Consider the following 25,199-nt stretch of genomic DNA (forward strand, 5'->3'; position numbering starts at 1 on the left):
CAGTCCTCTCCTTTACATCTCATATACACCTTCCTGCACAGAAGCTCCCCCACACTGCTTTTGAGACCTTAATAACCTGGTTAGAACAACACCAGCCCACTCCTTGCTCCCAGACATCTCTATTGCGTTCCTCTCAGTTGGGCAGCAATCGCTTGCATCTTGCTGTCTTGGGGCATTCTTCACTGCAAAAGTCTTCAGCTTACCCTAAGACAGCTTTGTGAACCTCTTCTGAGGGGAAGTGAAAAGTGCTGCTTTTCAACCGGGTCACAAGCAAGTACAAAGATAAGTGAATATAAAATGCATCCCTGTAGAACCAATTCTAGCAAAGGGTACTGCAACCAACCTGCACCCCCCTTCTGCAACATCTAATTATTAGTGCCTTAACCAGCTTTTCTTTTTAATTTTTTTTTTTAAATTGGGAACACTCCTCCGCAGGGGAGGCTGGAAGACGCCAGCCATATCCTGAAGTTCCTGCCTTTCACTGAACCCCCAGCACCCTGCTTTCCTTCCGAAAAAGAAACAACGCAGACACATGCAGCCCGGGATGGGTAACTACCAGCATAAATACTGCCAGTCAACCTGGGTATCAACAACCTGGGTATCAACAGCTGACAGACCCTGTTCGTAAGCCAGGTAAGGTACTGCGGCAATGTGGCTCTGCACCACTGGAAACCACCCTTCACAGTACCGAGACCACCAGCTGCCTTAAAACCAGCCCCAGGAGGCCACAACAGCTGCAGTCCTGCTTTTGGCCTATCCTCAGAGTCAAATCAAATCAGCAACTTTACTAAAGCAACACGCTGTCACCCTTTCTTGATCCTCGGAGCCTTTTATATATGCCTGACAGAGATCAGTTACTCTCCCTGATCTTGGCAGCAGAAGACATTGTGGAGCTCCTGCAGTAGTCCCACGCCTGCTGTGCAGCTAGTTTTGTTGAGAGGTTGCTCCTGAAACCTGTTTTAAGATCTCTAGAGCTCTCTCCAGTGGCTGGACTGAGAATTAAATACCAACTCTGAAAAGGCAAGAGTGAAGTGATACAGAGCCACAGCTCAGGACAAGGCTCTTCCTTTACCGGAGCTACCATCACCACCTTATTCCTAGTCTCCAAGGTATCTGGACCATGTGATCTACAAGTCTGGATCACAGGTACTGACAAGGATATCAAAGTTGCTCAGAGCTAGTCTACAGGCCCTGATACAAAGCTCAGAGGGGTGAGCAGACACCTTCCTTCCCACCCAGTCCAGGTCAGGCTCAGTGAGCTGTTCCTGGCAGAGTACGCTCTCCCTTCTCAAATTCAATGGCTTCACACCAATCGCATCCAAAATTTTAAACTCGTAAGAGGGGGGCACTTTAAGGGAGCAAAGTGTTCCGTCAAATGTTAAAAAGTCAAGCCAAGAGTTCTCATTTTAATTTTTGGTGTGGCATAAACTCATCCCAGACTCGGAGCCAAGATCCCAAGAGAGCAAACTGTCATTGCAGCTCTGCTGCGCATTATAAAAATACCACCACCAGAAGGAAGCAAAGTCATGAGACAGTTTTCAATGACATCTCCAAACACTGAATAATTACAGCTGTGTGCAGTGAAGACATCGTTGGAAGATGGTAAAAGCATCTAGCGAATCGGAGCAAAAGCACCCAGATTCAACCCCCAGCTCCGTCACCTGTGGCCACACTAAGGTCTGTGATACCGAGTGTACCCTGTACATTAGTTTCCCAGCTGTAAAACACAAAACACGTTCCTGTCTCACAGGAGGAAAAAAGGGTTAAAAAGCCGTTAGTGCACTGTGGAGTGCTCCAACACTTTCCTGGGTCTCTCCCAGCAGCAAGGAGGAAGGAAGAGACCCTGTCAGAATTGTGGAAGTTTTGCTTGTACAAGTAAGTGCATAATTTAGGCCAGAGAAACTAAAGTGGAAAGAAGTTGGTATTACTTTAGTGACAAGCCAGCCTACTGATGCTGCCTATTCTAACAAGCCTCAGTCTGCTAGAGGTACTCCCACATTCACAATACTAAAATACTACATTACTCAATATTTATATGATTTTTTTTTTTTTTTTTTTTTAAAATAAAGTTGGTGGCATTGGGTGGTGGGTTTTTTGGTGGACCATCAGTGTAGATCAACCCAATGTCTGAAAGGCTTAGATCTCTATTTCCAGGCTGCTTCTCGTGCAGCTGAAAACAAACATGTATATTTATGATGTTATCTGTAGTCTACAAAGAAGCCTCACAAAGCTGTCAGATCTATATAACAGAGAACACTATTCAACTATGCATTTTTCCTCAGATTTCATCGCAACATTCCTACAAATCCTTTCAAATGTAGGCAACAACATGTTTTACATATTGAAACAAATTACTGCAAATGTAATGTCAGTTTATTCATTATTATGCCCAAGTTTCATGTACGCATGTCACTTCGTATGGCTACATCAGATGCTTAATCTGTACCTGGAGGTAATGAATACTACACAAATATGTCATGTTAGTTAATAGACAATTATTAAGCTGAAATTTTCTGGCTCTTTGCCACATCATTTTAAGCAATGTATTGTCAACTAAATTATAAATCTCTTGACCCTTCACATGTCATCAACATTTGCGCATTACCAATATGTTCAGCCTAAAGCTACAATGCAATTAGTCATTTAAATTGCAGATATCTTTCACACATAAGAAGAATTAAGTTCATCTCTAGCACAGAGAAGGCACGATATGGGCCAATGAACTGTATTTCTGAAGTGTGTGAATGGCAGTCGAGAATCTTTTTGCCTATTTACATGGGAAAAAAATTCACATCAAGTGTATGGCCTAGACTGACAGCAGCCAGGAAATTCAGCGCCGAAATTGAAACTCTCTAGCTGACAGGGCTGTGCTTAGGTCTTGCAGCAGATAAGTAAAATTCTGAAGCCATATTTTATAATTGCAGTAACACTTTTAGCTCCCCTCTTCCCCAAAGGTATGACCACGCTGTAGACTCTTCAAGTGTCCGATAGCTTGAATAAGAACCAGAAACTGAAATCAAGAGTCTGCATATATTAAGCATATGCAAAGTAGAAAAAAGAAAACCCCTCCTGTATCACTTTAGACCTATGGGCCGGGGGAAGGGGTGGCAGAGACAGAAAGAGACACAGAGAAAGAGAGGGAAACCCCTCAAGTGTAGAAATAGATTTTGTAGCCTGGCTCTGAACACCTACTTACATGCAGGTAGTCTAGGTCCAATTTAAAATGATTGCTTTTAAATTCATTTTCCGCAGCTTTTAAAAAAATATTTTAGCAGACTATCACATAGCAATGCCAAGCACCAGCCAGCAGCCTCTCTGCACCCCATGGATATACAGGGAGCAGCAAACCTACCGTCATTCACTACAGAGCCAACTTCTGTGTTTAATTCACATTTAGACACGGTCACATCCTTAACACCAATACTGAAGTTGATGAATTATGCTAGCGTGTCCTCTCATCAGAAGAGCTTATGGCCAAAAAGGCAGCAGTAACTTCTACAGCTACCGCTTATAAGAGTGTAAAGCCACATACCCCTTAACTACCACACATCCCTCCTGCAAACGCCAAAAAAACAAAAGCGATTTGATTGTCACACAGTGGAAAAAAGAAAACATCTCTCTTCCCCAATCATTTGGAAGAGTTGGGGTTTTCTTTCATTCTGCAGAAAAGGACTTGTTGCTCAAAGGCTTAGTTCTTCCTAGGTCAGCCTAAAGAGCATTTCCAAAGCTTAAACAAACACCGTATACAGAACATGTTTGATCAACATGCATACCGGCATTCTAACCTGTAAAGCAAGAAGGGCAAGTTTAAGTTCTGCTAATAATGACCAGATGTGGCAGACACCTAGCTCTAGAAGAGAAGGCGACAAGCTTGTTTTCTCCACCCACAATCAAAATTAAAAATGGAACAATGACCAGTGTAGAAAACAAGACATTTCTCCCATTTCTTCTTGCCAAGCTTCTTCCTAGAAGGAGAATACAAGCTTATGTGTGGACTGCTGTATTAGAAGGTGTGCATCACCCTGGAAGTATCACATTATTTTACGTACGTTGGCCAGAGCTAGGAGTTTGACAGAAAGAAAGTACTTGGAATGGCTCTGCACTGACCCCAGGATATCAGCTGCATCATTTACTTCTTATAACAGCTACCTGCAGTAGCCTAAGTTTCCACAGCAAAGCTAGACTATGGGTGGCAAGGCAAGACCCACACTTACTAACAGAGCAGCCAGTCTTGGCAGTAGACAGAACAGCCACAAGCAGTTTCTGAAAGGAGGAAGTTTCCTCTGCCTTTGGATCAGGCAAAAAGAAAAAAAAAAAAAAAAAAAAGACACAAGATTTACCCATGTCAGTCAATGTGACCAACCTGGAAGGAGGCAAGTGAAGGACACACCATCAACGGCACTTCGGGGCAAGACAGACTGCATCACTTCCAAGTAGTTCATATGTTATCATTGAGCCAGAAAATGGATGAGAAGCAAGCAGTCTCCCCCAAAAAATTACACAGAAGTGCAGGCATCCAACTAAGTATTCCTGTATAAAGTACAAGAATGGTCCAACCACAGTCTTCAGAAGCTGACCATAAGAGTAACAGCCAGCCTCCTAACTCTACTTTCAAAAACATATGTAGACTTTTTTTCCTCCCTGCTGTGTGATACTGCACAAACATATTGCTCTCAGTTCAAGGCCAAAGACGACCTTGGACCCGAGAGACCTTTGGATAGAAGGAAAGAAAGCTTAAGGACTCAGAACTGCAGCCTGTTTCCTCACAGAAAAAAAGCTTTAAATATCTGCAAGGGTTTTCAAATTTCTAAGACTCTGGTTACAGTGAGAATGAGACAAAGCTGTTTGTTCCAAAACAGCTTTGTCATCAGAAAAGCAGTAAAACTTAGTCGAAAATAATCCTTGACTATTTCTCAGCATTGAAAACATTTATTGGTTGGTAACATGCCCCATAAAACTATGAAACAGAACACAGAATCGGGAAAATAAGTCTGTGGCTTCAAGTTTACTTTTTTCTGATTTGTTTTAGAAGTGTTCTCCCTTCTCAAGATGAGTTATTTTTCAATTCTTCCCACCCTTTAATTCATTACTGTTCACCACATGCCCCCAAACTGAGGGAGAAGAGGTGGGTAACAAATAACACAAACCTGAAAACACGTATGAATCAAATCCAAAGGCCTCTCTCCCTCATTGTATCCAAAAGCGTCCAGAGGGACCAGAATGAGAGAGATGAAGATATTACCACCTCTGGAATACAAGTAGCACCAATTAACACATTTTCACAATAGAGGGATTTTCTTACCAGGGCTTTCTCAAATTACTCTTTCTGAACAATACCATTCAAATGTTAAGTTGCAGTGAAGAGAACATGCAAAACTACCCAAATGAGTGTTTCCAATGAGAAGGGGAAAAGAATTCCCATTACACTGATGCTTTTTTCTTTTTTTTTAATTAGGCCTAGAGCATTAGCCTTATTTTTTCATTCCAAGATCATCATGTAGTTGCCCCTACTGCTATTTTGAGTTTAGCAATACATAAGCAATAATCACGGCAAGATATAGTTTACCCTTTTTTTATATTGCTTTTAGGTCCAAATTAGTTGACAGACACTCCTCTGGGCAAGAACCTCTTTCTTTCTTTGTTACCCGCCACACTGTGAGGTGATGTGGCTGCTGGTATGCAGGCAGAAGCCTGCTGTGAAGCATGTGCTGTAAAGCACATGCTCATGTCACCACCTTCTAGTTCCAAGATTAAAATAATCCATAATAGGTGTCCTTCAAAGACCAAGTAAAGAAAGCAGAATTTCAGAGAACAAGATAGGACGAATGTGCAGGAATCAGGCACTCAGCTATCCCAGGAAAAAGACCTTCCAGAAGAGGGGCAAAGCCACATGGCAGAGTGTGGAGAAACTGATACCTAGGGCTGAAGAACCATCCCAGTTAAACACAGATGCTCATTTGTGGAGAAAGGAAACATGGTATACTAACAAAATGCTGCTCTTAGCCCTTCACACTTACTGTTACTGCAACAGAAGGTAGCAGATCCATACCAACTCAGTCTGCTGAGCTGCACTCTTCCAGTACCCATTACATTTTGGTACTCAATAAAGAAAGGCAAATATGTAACAAATTTGCTTACAGAGTTTCACTTTTTTAATACATACTGTAACTGATTATTTCTTCCCTGTCTCCCCAAATACTTTAGGGCTTCAGTTTACATCAACAATTCCCTTCCTTTAATTATTGCAGTAGGCAACGATAAAAAGAAGTTGAAGAGAGTCAACTTTGTTCTAACACGGATATAAGAGATACAAACATTGTACAAAGAGCATTATCGAAGGAAAGTTGAAGTCTTAGTTAAAAAACTTAATGCAGTTAGCATCAGTGATTTCATTCAATACTGTCAAAGGATCATTCATATTCAGGAATAACTTCTTCCATCATACCTGTCTACCAAGGTATTAGGCTTTAAAAAAAAAAAGATCACAGGAGTATTATGCACAGATTTACTCCTTGCCATTGCACAGTCAGGAAGTTCTGACATTTAAGATTACTTGAGAGTAAAGCTGTCTGTATTTGCAATTTGAAATGAGAAAGTACATCCTGCCTGTTTAAATTATTCTCAGACAGGTTGCCCAAAAAGATGATTTTAAAGATGCCCAAATGTGTATCAGCCTAAGGCTATATTGTACTTGCTTTCAGTTTCAAAGACCTCCTTTCATCTCTGAAGAATGGAATGTTGTTTACTGCTCAGGATGTTTTGCCATGTTATCATGAATGTATTACAAATGTTCTGCTTCTTGAACTAGAGAGTGTTTGTCAAAATCATTCTTTATTCTACATGAGAAGTCTTAAGCCTTTTATAAATCCCGCTCAGATATATTGGGACACTTAAACGTCTAAGTCTAAACATCTTTCTGAAGTTTGCTATCCTGCATAATTTCACAAAAAAGAAAAGAGGTCTGCAGAGAATTGCTTCCTGGTATCATAAAGCCTAAGTACTAGGCACTGGAATGCAAGACTGCATGCAAGAAACAGAAGTAATTTCACTGGCAGAATTACTTTCACCTACTGCCCTTACAACTCAGCCTAGTAAGGCAACCTATATGAGAAACATCTTAAAATACAGCAGGTAAACTTGTGACAGTGAAATGCTATCAAGGTTTATGGTCAGTTTTAGGCACAGTACATCCACGTTCTTTTAAACTGGCAATGTAAATAATGGATCACCACCTTTCAATAGCAAGGCTGTTATCTGTCTCACTTTGGCACAATCTCATGAAGCTTTTAATAAAGCAGACACACCACACTGCAGACAACAAGAAATAACTGAAAAGTACCTAACAGGCAGACTTCTTAAATATTCAGAAACAAATCTGGCAATAATTACAGAAAGCCACTATGAAGAACAGGAATAGTTACTCGATAGAAGCTTGCAGGAAGAGGAGAAAAGCATGGGGAAAACTGTTCTTGTGCTAGACTCATTTTTTCAAGTTTTCCCAGTGGTATTATAAAAAAAAAGTAACTATACTTTCAGCTTCATGTGAAAGTGCATTAAAAACTTCAAAGAAGTGAAGAATAGCTGCTCAAAAGCTGGGAACGCTGCTTTCTGCAGCTTGTTTAGATATGGATTCTTTCACTTCACTTGCAGTAAACAGGGAGTGTTCAAGGAGCTAATTGTGTCTCTACATGGGGAGGGGGGGGAATGAAAATCAGAGAAACAAGTCTACCTCACCTCCCTAGGGAGGTCTCTTGTCACAGTCCAGGCTGAGGGGAAAACCAACAGTACAAATGCCACCACTGTCTCAGTTACATTGCAAATAATTGAGCTTTATACAAGGTCCTTCCAGACTCCAGTATGCAAAACCACTGGAGTATTTTCAATCCTAGCATCTATTTAAGCTTCCTAGGCCACAAGAATGAAGACTTAAGGTTTATCAGAAAGGACAACTTTATCACCACTTCTTCCACGCAAGAGTTACTTTCCAGGCTTCTGTTCACTGTGCTTGGGTCACAAGCCAACCAGCCGTTCACTTGAGCAACGTTGAGGCTTCATGAGAAAGAGCGGCAAAACTGGCAACAACGCTTGAATGACAGCCCGCAACACACTTCTCCTGTCTCCAGCAAAGATGATAATCTCTAACAGAAGTAGGCTGTCAGTCTCCTTGGAAAGAACTTCCGCAGCCCCATAAGCTTCCCAGGTCCCAGAAACAGTTAATCTCCAGCACAACATTAAGAGATTTGTTCAGACCAAGATTTGTTGAAAGCACCTTCAGGCACTTTTAAAACACAGCATGAGCCAGAAAAGGTGATCTGGCTCAGTGTAGGAACTGAATGGTCTAGCTTTATTTATTGCATTTTTGGGGGATCTAGCCAAGGCGAACTCACAGTATATTTGAAAAGAGTCTTTACGCATTGTGCATGGAAAAAAGTCCACAGCCAAAATGTCAAAGCAAGAGCCATTTCAAAAGCCATCCAAATCAGCCATCGTGAGTTCAACTGAGGGGCCACGACAACTAGCTGCTGTGTAAGACCACCACAGCTTCGTTACCTTCCACTGCAGATAGAAGTTTCTCTGAGCCATCATTTCATTCAGGCCTTTACACACAGTGCTCTTATCCACAGTTCTTCCTATAACACGCAATTAAACATCCCCATCAAATTTACCAGAAACAATCCTTTCAAGTATCTAGCACAAAGGCTAGTTTTCTTACAGTACGGAACCAGCCATTTCGTGCAAGAGAATTCTCACTTCTTCCTACAGGGAAGGATAAAAATGGTTCAGTATGAAGATACAACAACATGCAAGTCATCTCCATACCTCCAGCCCAGATCCAACGTTTGGTGAATCCAATGGTCTTTTCTTCCTCGGTCCAATGGCTGCCAAAGCTGTGAGGTTGGCTTCTCTTTGTTGCATTTGTGCTAACTCCAATTGTTGCATCTAATTTAAAAAGAAAACACCTACATTAATTATGATATACAATATCCTAAAGGTCTTGTTCTCTTTATGGCAGCTTCAGACAGCTCTGCAGTCCCTACTGAAAGAATGTATTTCACAGCATTTTTTCCTGTCTTTCTGGACACTTTTGACAGATTCCAATACTCAGTCGTGCTTAGAGCCTTGAATTGTTAACGGCCCTATAGATAGCACTGTGTAAGTAACACTTTTTATGGAGACCACACTGTGGTATCATCGCAGCCTTAACAGGAGCCTTGCTGCTGGTTCCTCAGCTCATAAACTTTGCCATTTCTGATTAACAGAAAATATTGATCAGAACTGGTTTATGAAGCTGGATTAGTATTAAAAGTTGAAGCTACCAAGTTCTGTGGCATATTCTTAATTCAAAATCTCAATTCATGACTGCACAAGCAAGACACTCCATTTCTTCACGCTGTATTACCTGAACCCAGTACCCAATATTGCCATTCTGAAACAGCTTATTACCCAACATAACAGGATGCTGTCAAGTTCACTGATGTTCTTTCTTTTCCCAGTACATATTTGAATCTTCAGGCATATCTGAAGCAAGTCAGAGATACACTATATATATTTATTTTCACCCACCTCCAAAAACCGTTCAACACACAGAAATCCTTAGAAACGACCCCTACCTGGGTTCTCTCTCTGTAGAGAAAGAAGCTTTTCTATTTACTCAGGTTGAGTTTGTCACAAACCTCTAGGTTTGATGATAATCCTTAAATGATCCCACATGCAACTAGAACAGCTCCTTAAGCCCATCCTCTCCCCACTCCCAGGACTTAACAGAATCTGTTTGGAAGGGAATTCTCTACATTCATGCACGTCCATGTCTTTAAAGAAAGTACAGCCATAACATGGTAGCAAAGCATCCAACTCTCCTCCCTTCCCTCAACCCTGCAAATCATTAAAAAAAATTAATTGGACTTCCTCATTCAGTCAGTACAGATATTTTGCTTACTAAGCTTGCAATACACTATGTTTTTGCTTGCTTTTCAGCTCTTGGAGATCCCACTTGGAGAACAGAAATTCAGCTGGTTAACAACTGAGCTTGTAGCACCTACACAGCATTAATCCCTCACTTGCTACTACTTAAATAAGAATCCACAATTTAAAAAAAATACCTTTTTTGGGGGGAGGGGGAAGGGGCGCATGACTTTTTTTTGTTGTTGAGAGTTTGGTTTTTTGTTTGGGTTGGTTTTTGGGGTTTGGTTTTTTAGTTTGGGGGGGGGGGGGGGTTTGTTTTGTTTTTGGCAAGTCTGGTATTTTACTTCAGATCAGTAGACTCATTCTTACTTTAGTGATGCTGGCAGCTTCACATCAAGTACTGCAGCCAGCTAGGCTATTTAAAGAAAAACAGTATTTCGGTGCAAGATTCCTAAAAGCGCATCCTGCCCTGTAAGACTCAAACTACACACAAGCGTAAGATTTTTCAGCAGAAAGCAGGGAATGCAAGACTTTGACATACATATGTTGAGAGTAGTTGGGTTTTTGTTTGGTGTGGGGTTTGTGTGGTTTTGGGTTTTTTGGGGGGGTTTTGTTTGGTTGGTTTTTTTGAAGAGGAGACAAATGATTCAGTTACAAAAACAACACCATTTGCAAGTCAGCTTTGATCACACTATGTAGGCTTTTCCTTACAGAAATGTAGTAGTACTTTCTCAACGCCAGATACCATCATTCACTTACCACACACACACACACACTATTCCTGCTTTTGTGTGCAGTGTAAACATTTGTAGCCATTACTTATCAGAATTACTTCAGTTCTGAACAGGTTTTGTTTGTCTTTTTTAAAGTATATAGTATTGCTTTCAAGAATATTTTAGAGACTGTAAGGCTTTACGTCCCTTAAACTTGAAAATTACAGTTCTGCAATTGTCTGACGTTACCTCCAGCTGGCCTACTTCCATATGATGTTTAAGATAAACTTCCCTTTAATCTCAGTCTTAAATATGTACATTTATATTCAGGAACACATTGCAACCAATCAGGAATGGGGGGAAATAAGACTAAGTCTGAAAAAGTAACTTGAAACTTCGCGAACTCAGTGAAACACTGAGGCTCAGAAACTATTTTTATGTGACATCTCTTCATCACTCCCTGGATTAATCGGGAGCAATAAAACGCTGAGATTCTCTGGCAGAGGTACATGCTGACTTCCAGCCCCAGCTGCCCAGGCCTCCAACACCTGGCACCACCCCCACTTACAGGCAGCTACGGAGCATCCCTGTAGAAGCACACCTTCCTGCTAGCAATGTAGTTCAGTCATCAGGGCGGTCGCATGTGCGCCACAGTCTTCTTGCCATGAGGCATTACAACATGCCATGCACATGGCATCCCTCTGGGGGCAGATTAAATTCCAAAAGGCTCCAGTGGCAAAGAAAACCAGAAGGGGAAAGATGATTTGCTTTACTTTTAAGAATCATTACACTTAAAATGAAAAGGACTTTCAAAACCATTAAACTTAAAACACAAAAGCCCCAAATAAAAGCCTTTATTAGCCTAACCTTGTGCTTCCATCCCTGGGAGTCATTAGAAAACATATCCCCCCTCTCCCTCAGCCCTGCAAAACCAGCTTCAGTGCAGTTAGACATGTCAAAAACAGGTGGCTGCTGAACATTTGGTCACTGGCTTGAAGCAGCACTGAAATAAGACCCCCGAGGGGGCTTTGGGTTGGCATCAGCACGGAGTGGAAGGGACTGGGTGGGTTAAGCACCTCTTGGTGCAGTACCAGAACGCTGCTCTGGCTGAGGACTGGGTAGCGCCTGGGCACCATCACCATTTACCCCACGCAATTCAAGCTGACAAAGTGTGCTGTCGACACAGACGCCCTGCAAGAGCGAGCACTGCTGGAGGGCAGGGCTGGCAGAAAACCCACTGATACAAAGGACGGGATGACACTTGGTGGACAGTGTGAAAAAGATGCGCTTTCTAGAAACAGAATTGATGCATCTCTGACCACGCAGTTCCCAAGACAATGCTGGAAACCCATGTTGTTACTGTCATCTACTCTCCCCAATACATTTTCCACCTCGTAACCAGTCAAAGGATTTTTCAAATCAGGAAGAATCTCACCAGGGTTTTGGAGCAAAAGAAAAGAAGAAATCATAGTCCTGTTGCATTCTAGACGTCTTGGGGATTTTTCTGAGAACATAATTAAGACAAATGAATTTAAACTCTCAATCTCCATAATGGACTTAACAGATCCCCATTAAGTGATATGGGCAGGCATCCAAATTACCCTGCTGAAGCCAGCAAAACCATCTTTTCATCAAGTTTTGTTCCATTAAAAAGTGTGAGATTAAATGTCCAAACATGGTATGAGCAGTTAAAAGCACAGGATAAGGAGAAGACAGGCAGATAACATCAAGGGATACCCGAGGATACTGGCTGGCTAACTACTGCCGGATTTTCCTAAACAAGATTAGGAAAGAGCAAGAGGCAACTATGTTGAGTCAAATCTTTCTTTAACAGACAGTTTTCTAGCACATAAGTTAGGGCAGAAACATCACTGCAGCAAGTGAAAGACAGTAAAAGTAGTATATACACTTTATTAAAATATAACAAAGAGAATCTGCATCTAGTATTGTTTCCCTTCTAGGGGCCAGTTTTACTAATACTGGTGTCTCTGACTAAAATAGGATACAAATAGGAACTGTCACACCCAGGTTTGTATCTTGAAAACAGATTATTTTTCTCCCTTGAAGATAGAAGTGTGTAATGGCAATTCAAGAGAAGCAGGGGGAACCTGCACCATACATTGGACCCACAAACTAGCAGGTTTCCCCTCAACCTGACCTACTTCATCTGCTGAAAGATGCTGCTGTTCCACCACAACACAGGAGTCCAACACATGTTCTGTTCAAAATTCATTCCTCAAGAAGGGCATATTGAGAGGGGACAGTCTCCAGGCAAGAGGCAAATGAATGTTCATGCTCCTTTTCCCCCCTTTCCGTTTTTTACATACGCTAAGAATCGCAGTACAAAGAGTTCTAAAAACCTGTGTATAAAGATCAAATTGCTATGAAAACGTCTCAGAACTTGTAAAATAGTCTTTGTTGCTGCTGGCCTTTTTAATAATAAAAATAGGGTTTAAAGTCTGGTCTTGCAGCAAGCAGGAATCTCTAGGGTGACACAATAACCATTTTAGTTAATCTGACCTGCAGCACAAATCAAGAAGTAAGGTATGTTTTAAAGCCCTCCCTTACAGTGAAATGGCATTTGCAGCTTGGCTGTAATCACACAAAATGAAAGGTTTTAAAATTGACCTCTCTGTTCTTCACTCAATCCTCTACTGAGAAAAACAGAATTTCTGTGAGCAGGAAAAGAAATATCTCACTTATGTCTCATGCTCCACATTTCAGAAAATATGCAAAATCTATTTTTACTATTACACCAATGACATTTTTGTGGCATTTTAATATTAAAAATTAAATTTCAAGTTGCATAAGATGACAAGAAGTACCTCAGCTATGAGATGCTGACTTTTTTTTAAAGCAATACTGCAAGTTGGTTTTAAACCGTTTCAGTTACAAAGTACATGATACGTGGTTGTTAGCATTATCAGAGCTCCAATAATTCAAGTTACGCAGACCTCACAAGATTTCCCCTGAACACTGCAAGGAAGAATCCCTTAAACACAACTGAAGAAGGGAAAAAGTATACTCTACTACAAATAAAGCCAACTAATTCACACCAGCTAATCCATGATGTGTACAGCAGCAGGTGGCTGTATTATGAAAGGGGGGAAACGGAAGAGCTACCTAGCTGAAAATACGTTCACCTTTGAAAAGGAGTAACAAAACCCCTCATATCTGGTCACAAAGTACCCAAAGCAGAACAGGGCATTTGGTATAACCTTTCACAAAAGACAAAGCACGTGAAACCTTTACTCTCTAGATCTTCAAGAATAGTTTTACCAGGGAAGATTTCTCTAAAGGTAGAGACAAGAAATTAAGCATCTGTATTAGCCAGGGCTCACAGAGCAGTAACAGGTCTGAGGTTCAAGAAAAGCCAAACAGGTGGCACTTGTCCAGCATCTCAAGAAATTCATACCACTGCCCACTTCCGTGGGATCTTCAATATGTAAAGTATTTAGGAAATAAATGGAGAGATTTCTTTTCTCTACTTCTCAGATTTAAGTGCTAGGAACTTATGGTTGGGGGGGGGACACGGGGGGGGGGGGGGGGGATGGGGACCAAAAACCAAAAATAGTTTTGGCAATGCAGTAACAAATAAATACAGCCATATGGATGTAAATAAGCTCAGAAGAAATGCTGGTAAGACAGATGGGGAAGCTAAACACCACAATTCTGGACTTGGTTATAATTAATGTAAGGGAAAGATTAAAAAGCATATGTGCAAGATACTGGGTTTAATATCAAGAAAAAAGTGGGGATGTCTCCACATATGACATCGTAGGCTGACAGAGTATGGGACAGATTAAATAAATATTTAAAGTAACAGAAGAACTGGCAGGAAAGGAAAGCAGGCAAGGCTGAAGACAAGTTAATGTATGCCTAAGGGTTATGTGTGCTATCCAGCAATAAGTACATCAGGAGTAATAAAAGCACTAAAGTAGATGAACAAGAATTTGTATGAGACTTGCGGGGGGAAAAAAGGCAAGGAATATAAGCATACAAGAGAGGCAGAAGCCCCTGATTCTTTCAGCTTCCACAATAAAGAAATTAAACAATAAATTAATGAATATTAAAATTCAAAGTAAGTCAAAGCAACAGTGACCAAATATCAACATTTACTTTCTTCTAGTTTGCATCAGTGAAAAAGGAACCTTAACACCTACATGGATCTTTACTATTGCCCTTTACTATATATTTTTAAAGAACTAAATATTGAGGTATCTTAAGTGGGGTCACTTATCCCACTGAACTGACTTCTCTCTCTTCTTTCTATCCATTCTTTTTTCTGACCATCTTTTTCAAAGTTTCACTGGGTTTCATTGTGTCCTCCATTTAGTGCTTTGAAAGTTTTCTACTGCTCCCAGTCACTTCTCCCTTCATTGTCTTTGGAAAAAAAGAACTCCAATTTTTTCGCATTCCCTTTAAGCATTTTAAGGAACTTGTGACGAAAATGAAAAATAAACCTTAAAAATCTGTTTTCAATCCCAAGCCTCTCACACTGGTTGTCATAAAGCTCGATGAGCATTACTGCCTCCAGCCTCTACCTTTCCTATACAAAATTTTCTGCCCTACAGGTTGAATGCAGCTGAATAGCAGACTTCTCATACGGGGCACATTCTCTGAGGAAAACTGACATTTGAGGGCTGCGTATTTAAACATTTATCATCGTCTCCTCTTGCCTATAATGCAATTTCTCTTCTTGCAACAGCTTCCTTTCAAACTGTTTTAATTAGCCATACAATTCGTTTACCACTGACTTTTCCCTCTGTTGTAGTTTAGATTTAACAGCAGAAAGGCAGAATAGCATGCACTGGTTTGATATGCAGTCCTAACTTATTATAGGGCTGTATGTAATACTGTAGGTTTCTTTCAGGTTAACATTCCACATACATGCTTCAGTGGCAGAACAGCCCCTACCGTGGCTGCGTCCCCCAAGACCAGGTGCCTTGTCTGTCCAGAACTAAAGGGTGCAATAAGATGTTTTGGAGAACAACAGAAATTTTTTCCAAGGTAGCCATGAAGTAATCTACCCAGAGAAAAAAAAAAATCCTTCAGTTGATATTTGACATTCTCTAATATATAAGTAACTAGGTCCCCACAGAATTTAAGAAAAAAGTCCAGGGTACAGTGACTTCTTGACTCCTAATTTTGCCCATTCTTGTTAAGAATTTCTCAAGTGTGGAATGTGTATTTCCTTTTACAAGTTTGTTTTGTTTAACAATTATTGATGCATGTCTGTGTATTCTAGAACACCTGGAGCACGCTTTCCCCTGTGCAGTCTCATCAACTTGCCTTACTTGGGAGGCCCAGAGAAGCTCCTGGTTGTCTAGCATCCAGCATCACGTTCTCTTTATGTGTGTTTTCAGACACAGTCCAGGCTCCTTTTGTTGCAAGGCCAAGAGAAGGCTTCAGCATACCACACCAAAGCGATATATTCTGTAGTTTTTGTTTCAGATGCTATCACGTGTGAGAAGACTGCTCAATGACCGTCAGCAGACCTGCATTATCACAATGGGACAGTGTCCAGCCCTTGCGAAACATTACTTTAAAACCAATCACAGTTCTTCCAAACGCATGATATTTTGAACGACTTTCACCTGCTGTAACACTGCATATTCATTACTCGCTCTTGAGGTCTCAAAGCTAGAGAACGTTTAAGACACATCTTCCACCTGCAGGTTTCTCCATCTCATCATGCTGTCCACCCAACACTCGTTCTTGGCACAGAACTCTGGCTCTCCATCATCATCTTTTTGTTGTACTTTTAGTCCTAAAATCTCCTCTATCAGCAAGTTTCTAATCCAAGGCCATACTTTCAGCTGGCTACACGTCCACTATAGAGTCTCAGAGGAACTTAGAAAAGGCTACTTGAAAAATCCAAGAACAGGCTTAATGGAGTTTGGGGGGGCCTTTTGTTTTTCACTAGATAGAGATAGTTGCTATCATCTTCCAGTCAGCTGGTTTTAGGGTATCCGACGCAGTATCTCAGCTGCTCTTTTCTTACGCTCCTTCAAAACACCAAAATGAATGCCACTTAAACAGGGATTTGGTTCACTTTTCAGTTTGCTCAATAACCTAACATTTTACAGGACTTCCATCCCTGACTTTCTGCAAGACTTGCAACATACCAAATCTCTGATGATAGCCCTTTGCTATTTGTAGGGCTACACTGCAGGTAACAAAATTTACGCCTGTTCAATAATCATGCCTTTTTTTTTTTTCCCCCAAAACATGCAGAAGCAGGTAAGAAACACTACAGAACAATAAAGATAATATAAATCAGATAATTAAGCAGAAGCTCTCAGGATGTCACTGAAGGCTCATAAAAAGCCAATTGATCACGATGAGATCTTATTTTGCTCGCAGCATCTTGTTTGCTTTTTTGAGAGGTTATGGTTAACTAGGGAGTTTCCTTTTCCCCTGCCACAAGAGTAGTCTTAAAGAATTTGAACCATTAGGTCCAGAAGACTAAATACAGAAGCAGCCCAAGAGGCAAAACTCTTTGTGGGGAAAAAGGGAAACAAACAGCTTGAAAATGTGGGTGGAAGACAGTAGGGAGAGCAGCACGCAAAGAGTCAGGTTACAGTTACTTGTTATCTGAAAACGTGAGAGGAAATAAGGGAGAGAGTTAGGATGGACACATGAAATAGAAAAAAAGATGATTTTTGAAAAAAGATACTACAGAACAACTAAATTTCAGTCATTACTATATAGCACCCAGGAACTCACTGGAATCATGCAGACTTTTTTTTCCAATGTTTTTGATGGGGTTTGTTTTGTCTCTACAAAATAACCTAGGGTTTACTATTTTCCTCCCAGTCAGTTGATACTAAAGGTATTGAATTTTCTCAGTATCTCATCTGCTGCCGCCTTGTGACATCTGTGTCAAAATCATAACAGTAAAATGTACAAGTGCATCAAGCAGGCAGGAACAAGGGACTGGGAAGACCTGTGCAGTCGTAAGCGAACAGAGCTGCTGGAAGAGCAAGGAATAGGGCAGGCAAGTCTGCTGTCCATCAGGTGCTTGCTCCACACGCTCCTTCCCCTAGTTCAAGATGCGGCTACTCACCTTTATCCACCGATAGGTGCTACGAGGTGCCACAAGGTGAGAGCAGAGATGAAGCTAACTACTACGGAATAAGCAAAGATGCTATCAATATGATACCCATTCACCTGCTCAACCCCAGGCAGCAATCTTGCACAAATACAATCTGAAAGGTTTGCCCAGCCTCAGCCTTAAGCTTCCTGAAGCCATACTACAAGCACAGTCACTTTTGAAGACGAGAGACAGAAGTACAAAAGATCAGGGTTTATATTTAAATTTACAGTACAGACTCTTTAATACTGTCATTTTTACAGGTCTTCTGGGTTGCACTGTTCATATGGCATGCTTGTGCATTTGACACTATCCTACACCTACTCAATCTAAGTAAGCTCATTTCAGAAAAGGGATGAAGGCAGAGATAAACTATAAATACAGCTACAAGAATTGCATCGACTGAACATTTTCTTTGTAACTGGAAGTATAGTTGAAAGTAGAACAGGAAATAGCAGAAAGCACCTAAAAAAAGTTATGGTTTAAAAGCGCAAGCATCAGGGACAATGCGAGGACTGTATCCTCTCAGCTTGAAGTGGCAGATAAGGCTGAATGAAAGGCAGGGGTAATTTACCCAGACTTTGGGAACGCCGTTGCACAAAGAGCTGGCCCATGAGGTGAGACAAAATTCTTGACTGCACAAAGGAGCAGCTTGGGGCAAGCCTTGCAGCTGCCTCAGAAGGAATGCACACTTTCTGTAGGTATTAAAATCTGCTGAAACAGGTGAAAGGGGGAAGTAAATAGAGACTTAATTCATAGCAAGTTACATAGACTAAGAATATAGGAAAGTAAATGACTTAGCATAGGGGAAGTTTGAGGCAATAGGTCCTGCAAAAAGGGATGAAAAGGTCACAGCAATTATGTATAGCCTTTTGGATAAAAGAATCCACTGCCGAGTCTCTGGATGTACTTCCAGCGATGTTAAGACGTTGCCTCCAGCTGCTGGATGACAGCACATCCTGGACTTACAAGTATTCATTGTTAGGATGTACACTTTGCATTTTGGGAAACATTGCTTTAGAACACGCTCCAGTGCCATTACCCCCACACCCTCTCCCTTCTCCCAGGGGTCACCATCAACACATAAAAGACATCTTTGAGGAAGGAAGGCCCATATTCATTCTTAAAGAACTTTAAGCGGATCAGATCAGACTTTCCCAGTGGATACTCAACCAGAGTGGCCTGGAAAGGATCCAATTCCAGCTGACAGAGGTATCAAAATTCCCAAGTGTGGATTCTTAGGAGCAGGCTACAGTCACAACACGACAAGACAGACAGACAATGGTGAGCCTTTTCAGGCTTTCATCCCAGTATGCACTGTGCTTCTGCATTACCAGTTTCAGCCTTGGGATATCTGTTGATTTTTGTTTTGCTCTTATTCCAGCTCTACTCATGTTTGCATTTTTAATGCAAATGTGTGCTGACCATTTACCTCTAAACTGTCAATGAAGTGCCAAAACTGACCAGCTGCATTTGGGCTCATTTCCACTCAAGCTTGAGATGGTCTCACACGTAAGAAAGCACCCCTGGCACAGAAGATGGGTTTCCCAGTGTGGCACATGAAGCCTGGAGAAGTTCTGGCTACCTCATTCTCCAGAGAATGGTAGAAAATGGTAGAAAGCAGCAGGACAGAGGGCAAAGCAACACAAAGATCTGCATTGGCCCAAGAGGCACACCTGCCTCCTCTTCTCTTGGTGAAGCAGTTGGGAGACCGTCACTCTGGGAGCGGCACAGCATGAAGAAATAATGCAGGACAAGTGCAATGAAGGCTGTGTTAGTCTGGCACAAGATAAGATGCACTGAAGGACGTGAACTCAAGCACTTAGTAGAACACCAAGCACTAAACTTAGGTGCCTTCTTCACTCTGTTGGCTCCTTTTTTGTACACCTATATGCCACTTTTTAAAAGAGATCTCATTACCAATACCAACCAATCTAAAAAAAGACCCAAAACACATACCTAACTTCTTTCTGTTCTAAATACCTGAATCATGGAATATTTTTCGAGATCCTACACATTATTGTTCAGAGGAAAAGAGAAAAGAAGCTGCATAAGTGACTCGCTTTGCAGTGTTTTATTAAAAGAAAACCTCTAGAAACGATCAGATGATGCAGAGGTAAAGCCACCTACAAAACAAGACAAATTAACATCACCCACTGATTTTTTGATCCTGGTGGCACTAGAGGCAAACTGGGAAGGGCTTTAGGGCAACTTTGTACTCACAGATTGTAAGCATGAAAAAAGTTATAAACAGAAAGAAAGAATTAAAAGATAGAGAGTAAAGCAAGTTCCTTCTCTCCCCTTTATTTTACAAATTTCTTCTACTATGGTGCAAATCCAGAGCATTGATTCTAATACTGTTTTACTGGATTTCCATTTGTTTTGCCTGGGCTCCTACATTAATCCAAACAATAAGGGCCTTTAAAGCATTCATAAATAACCTGCTGCTGCTGCTGGCACCTAGGAGCCAAGTGCAGTGATGTTAAGCAACAACAAATTTCATAGTTCAAGAGGCACAGTTAAGGAAAAAGGTTGCTCAGAAAATCACTCTCATTTAGCACAAAGATCCTTAAAAATTGCATGAAATCAGTCAAGTAACTATAGAAACCAATTTTTTCAGCTCTGTATCACACGTCTCACACCTCAATTGTCTTTATTATCGTCTGCTGTCAGATCCTTAATCAGAAATGTGAACAGGCTTGATGATTTATTCAGCAGGGAAAAGAATCTGTAGGTCAAGTGAAAAATTTCACACACGCACACACGCACGCACACACATCTTCAACCTTAGGTACTTTCATTTCATTCTGTTCCCAGTAGCTCTGGGGGCAACTCCAGTGAGATCCAATATTAAGGCTCAATTAAAATAAGCTCCAATTAGTGGAGCTTTTTTCTCTCAGGCTAGAAAAGTCAGGAAATGGATATTGGGAAATGTAAAAAGTCAGCTACTGAGAGGAGGCTGCAGACATAAATGAACTTATTTGTTGATTTCTACAGTTGCTATGCAGAGGCCTCTGGGAGTAAAAGCTTAACCAGTCTAAGCTATAAACTAAAACCCCTGCAGCTAAACATGAACTGTGTGAAACAAGGGCTCCATTCCAGAACAGAAAACTGCTGGGCCCAGAAAATTAAAAGCCAGAGGCGTTTTCCATTTAAAACTAAATCCCAGTACCGCCTCCCAGCCAAAGAATTATAAGCAGTATCAGATTTACAAAACGAACAATTACCCTGGAAAAATGTAGCCTATTGTACAGTCCCAGATGCTAAATCTCAAAGTTGTTTTTTTTTTTTTCTAATCCCACATTATATTCCTACTACCAAGTGTACTGCTGCAGTTTACAAAGGACTGTTTCTAGACAGGACTGAAACTACAAAAATAAAATGTTAAAAAAGAGAGCTCATAATTCATTGACCTCATTTGAAGCACTGCCCTTGCCTGTGGCAGTTCCTGTCCTTCCCCAAGGCCTCTGCAAATGGTATGCAGCAGCAAAATAAACCCTGACCTAATTGCCAGGACAGGGCTGCCAACCTTCTCTCAACACAAAGGCAAGCATGGTAACTGGAAAGTCCTACCTCTTTCGCTTTCTGCTTTAACCGCAGTTGCTCTGGATCTTCTTTATTGGAACGGCTCTACCAAAGGAAGAGGAAAAAGACTGAGTAGAAATTACCAGCATCCAAACACCATCGTATCCGTTAAATATTTAATAAATGACAATTTTCTCTGGTGATTGCAAGATTTAGCTCCAGGGGTGAATGCCTCAAACCAGACTGGCTTCCCTCCCCCTCCACACACATACGCGCACCCCCCTCCTCATCTGGGCCGGCTGCCTCTGCTCTAGCCTGAAGCAAAATTAAGCTGAAAATGATGCTAACTCTGTCAGTCAGGTCCAGTCTAGGCATGATGTTGTTCATGTCAGCAGCAGACACTTAAAAAGGACAGGAAGTATAGGAAAGAAAGGGGGTCGTACTCGTGCAAGTACAACACGATTCTTTCAAGTCTAGATTAGGCTTCCACCCAAGGGGCTCCAGAATTCAGCTTGAAACAAAACCAAAAAACCCAACAAACAGAAGATGATCAAGATGATCACATCTGATGGAGCAACATCTACTGACTTTTTTTTTTGCTCCTGTTCTTGAGGGGAGGGGGAAGAAGGGTACTTATTCTGTACTAGCAGTGGCTCCATCAGGAGTTTGCAGATGCTAGGGTACCAGCCCCAAAGCTAGCCCTCTGATCTGACTACAGGAAACATGCATCTGGCAGGGCAGTGGATCTCACCAGGCTCCAGGTTGAACAAGCATAGTGAACTCATATTTTCAAACAGCACCATATACAGATATGGAGAAAGACATACCAATTTCAGAGCCAGAAATAGAGCCAGGAAGGACATTTACAGTTACGTGAATACTTCTTTTATTTCATTTTGACCAGTAGGAATAATCTCAAAAGCAGAGTTCACCCCACCACGCATCTGATAGAAAGTAAAAAGCTAAAATCCTTTTCTGTATAGCCTAAGCTATCCTAAACTTTACGGATTTCCAGTTACAGGGTTAATGGTTACTACATTTAAAGCAGAAATAGGAGAAACCTGAAGATGTTCACCAGTCTAAAGGACACCACTACTTCCTTGGAAAGCAAGAAGTGAAGTTCTTACCTTGGCTGCTCGAAGCAACATTTCACGTTCCTCTTCATCCTTTCTCTGCTTTTCTAGGTGATCAAGCTTTTCAAGAAATCTCAGCTGTGCTCTGGTGTCACTAGATACGATGTACCTATCACTCCCCTGGAAAGAGAAGGTTGTTATAGACAACCAGACTTTTATATACACCACTAGAGCTAATAAACCCAATGGGAACAACCTGAAAAGAACACCACTATTTTTTCAGAGCTGAAAAGTATAGGCTGTTTTAGAAAGACTTCAGGTGGTAGGTTGTCATTTACACATCTCCTTTCCACTGAAGCATGTTTCCTGGCATCTGTGACTAGTAAGAGGTTATTGAACAAGTGACTTTAACAACATCTAGTCCATATTGACTATAACAACAATGAAGTCTAAGTCTGAAGACTAAAATTTTATTTTAAACAGCAACTTCATATCCAGTCAACATATGTACAAGACTGTCTTCTGGACAAGCTGAGGGGAAAAAAAAACAACCCAAAAAACTGTAAAGCAGCAGAACATCATATCCTTTCCCCTTTAAAGAGAAAGGGTGAAGAAAAAATAAAATTTGACATTTTAAGTTTCTAGTGTTTGGTGTTCTAGTTTCAGCCATTTAATCCAGAATTTGAAATAAGCCTCACCTGGTATTTCCAAAAAGAGGTTTAATGGAGCGGAGGGGTGGTTTAGAACTAGTTATAATGAATCTTGGGGTTGGGGAAAGTGACATAAGTTATATATGGTTTATTATAGCTTTAGGAATACATATTTTTGCCTCAGTGGATGCTCTCAAGTCATAGAAGAGTTTATGTTGAAAGGTAACTTGTGGAAGTCACCTGGTCCAGCCACCTGTGCAAAACTGGGCCAGTGAATACTAACAAATAGTTCCAACAATAACTGGACACACATGCATTGAAACAAGACTACAGTCCTTTTGGTCAAAAAATAACAATCAGTAGTTTATTTTTCATACTATTTTTGCCCTCACTGGAAAGTCTGAGTTTAGTTTTACTTTAGTTAGGAAAGAAGACAGAGAAAGGAAAGATTTAAAACGTGGTCAGCTGGCAATGAAAAGCTTGTTTTTACTATTCTGCTCTTCCAAAGACAGGCTATTGAAGCCATGCGCTGGCCAGAGGGCATTAGGCAAAACAAGGCAGGGAGCCTTCTAGATGAGGCACGTCTGTGCCACCTCTTTGTACCACTCCTTAATGCACGTCCTAGAGTCATCTTCTTTCTCTGTTACTTTGTGAACTTGTCTTTTCCTGAGAAATTTATCCTTGGGCTTTTACCAGCCAAACACACTATATACTTTCTTTCTACCTGACCCCAATCTCATGCTTTAATGAAGCAACCTTGACACGCAACTGTTCTGGAAGAAGCACAGCATATTTTACAGCTATATTTTTTAGGCAAGGGTATATTTTAAGCATATGGACTATCAGTGACTTCAGTTGCTAAATTTTTAGTTTTCAAACACACTATACTCAGACTCTTCTTCCCACACCCAGTCACATACTTTTAAAAGTTGGGAGGAAAGTAAAAGTCTTCTTGTGGGGCACCGTTGTCTCCCAATCTGAATTCTCACAGCCCAGCCAGAGCATGAAATCGATCCCTCTTCTGGTATTAAGTTTGGTCCTTTTCAATGAGCCACCACATTGTCATGTATCACCAACTGTGTGTGGCTCACACCACACCATGTGTTGCAACCAAGGAGACTTTCTTTCCCAAGCAGAGTCTGTGGCTCTGCAAAAAAGTCTAACAAACCTTTCCCCCGCTTCTGTTACTGCTCGAGATTTTTTTTTTTTTTACTGCTCCCCACAAAACATACGCTACTTCGAGTCAGTCTCAGTACATTAGTACAATTTGTTTTGAAGCAACAGTTTATAATAATACACCACCATGCTGCAATCCTTTTAAAGGGACAAAGAAGAAAGCCATATTACCAGAAGATTATTTTTTCCAAAGTTTAGAAGTGTTTTGCTTTGGAATGCCCGAAGTCCGAGTTAGATACTTGCATTTTTAAAGCCAAATCCAAGACCCTATGCCAATTAGGAATGCAAACCAGAAGCACCCCAATGCACTACCAAGAGCTTACATGGGACAAGAAATGGGTGCATTCATAACAATATTTCAGTTCATCAACAACTGTTGATGATACCTTATTTCAGGTCTTTTTAGAAGAGGAACACCTGCAGTTAAATTTGGTGCTACTCAATAAACTTGTTCTCTGATCATTTAGCACTGAATTGCTTAGACAGAAAACATTATATTGTATACCTGTTCATAACTTGTAGCCATTACTGTTATGATGAAGCAAGTTGGATTCAATTTTTGTCCATATAACAATTTAACTTCCTCACATAAGGCCAAACTGTCCCCAGCTACAACAGTGCAATCCCAACAAAACTAAAGTTACAAGTGTAATATACAACAGAATTTAACTTAGTGATAAATAAAGCACTTAACCACAATACAGTGTGGTTAGATTTGTATGTGCCGAAGTTGAACTTGTATATCTGACTTAAAAACCCATTTTTACTTTAACTGAGCTAAATTTAACCTGCAGTTCACTTCGCTATCCTGAAAGAAGCTATTGCTTTCACACAACAATAGCACATTAGTGCATCTATACAATCACGTTATGAAATTTATTCCTCCAGTTTTTTTTTCTTTGAGAGAGATGTACATACTCGAGACTTCTCCACAGACGCGCTCTAAAGCACAGCCAATTCCTACCAAAATTTTTATGTTAGGTTTACACATATTTGAAACATGCAGCATCGAAGCAAAGCATTCCCAGGTATGTCTTTAGTGAGAAGAGAACTGGCAACAAAT

At 40.9% G+C, this 25,199-nt stretch overlaps 1 protein-coding gene across 1 annotated transcript in view; it reads right to left on the minus strand.

Moving 5' to 3' along the window:
• TAF4B (TATA-box binding protein associated factor 4b) overlaps nt 1–25,199 on the minus strand; it is a 73,097-nt gene that overhangs the window by 2,939 nt on the left and 44,959 nt on the right. Inside the window, exons 12-14 of the mRNA XM_076332220.1 lie at nt 22,365–22,490; nt 21,286–21,342; nt 8,821–8,940 (exon numbers count right to left, since the gene is read on the minus strand). Of these exons, the coding sequence (XP_076188335.1) occupies nt 8,821–8,940; nt 21,286–21,342; nt 22,365–22,490 (303 nt within the window). The remainder of the gene's footprint in view (nt 1–8,820; nt 8,941–21,285; nt 21,343–22,364; nt 22,491–25,199) is intronic.

This window comes from Aptenodytes patagonicus, chromosome 2 (assembly GCF_965638725.1).
Source record: "Aptenodytes patagonicus chromosome 2, bAptPat1.pri.cur, whole genome shotgun sequence".
Classification (NCBI taxonomy): domain Eukaryota; kingdom Metazoa; phylum Chordata; class Aves; order Sphenisciformes; family Spheniscidae; genus Aptenodytes; species Aptenodytes patagonicus.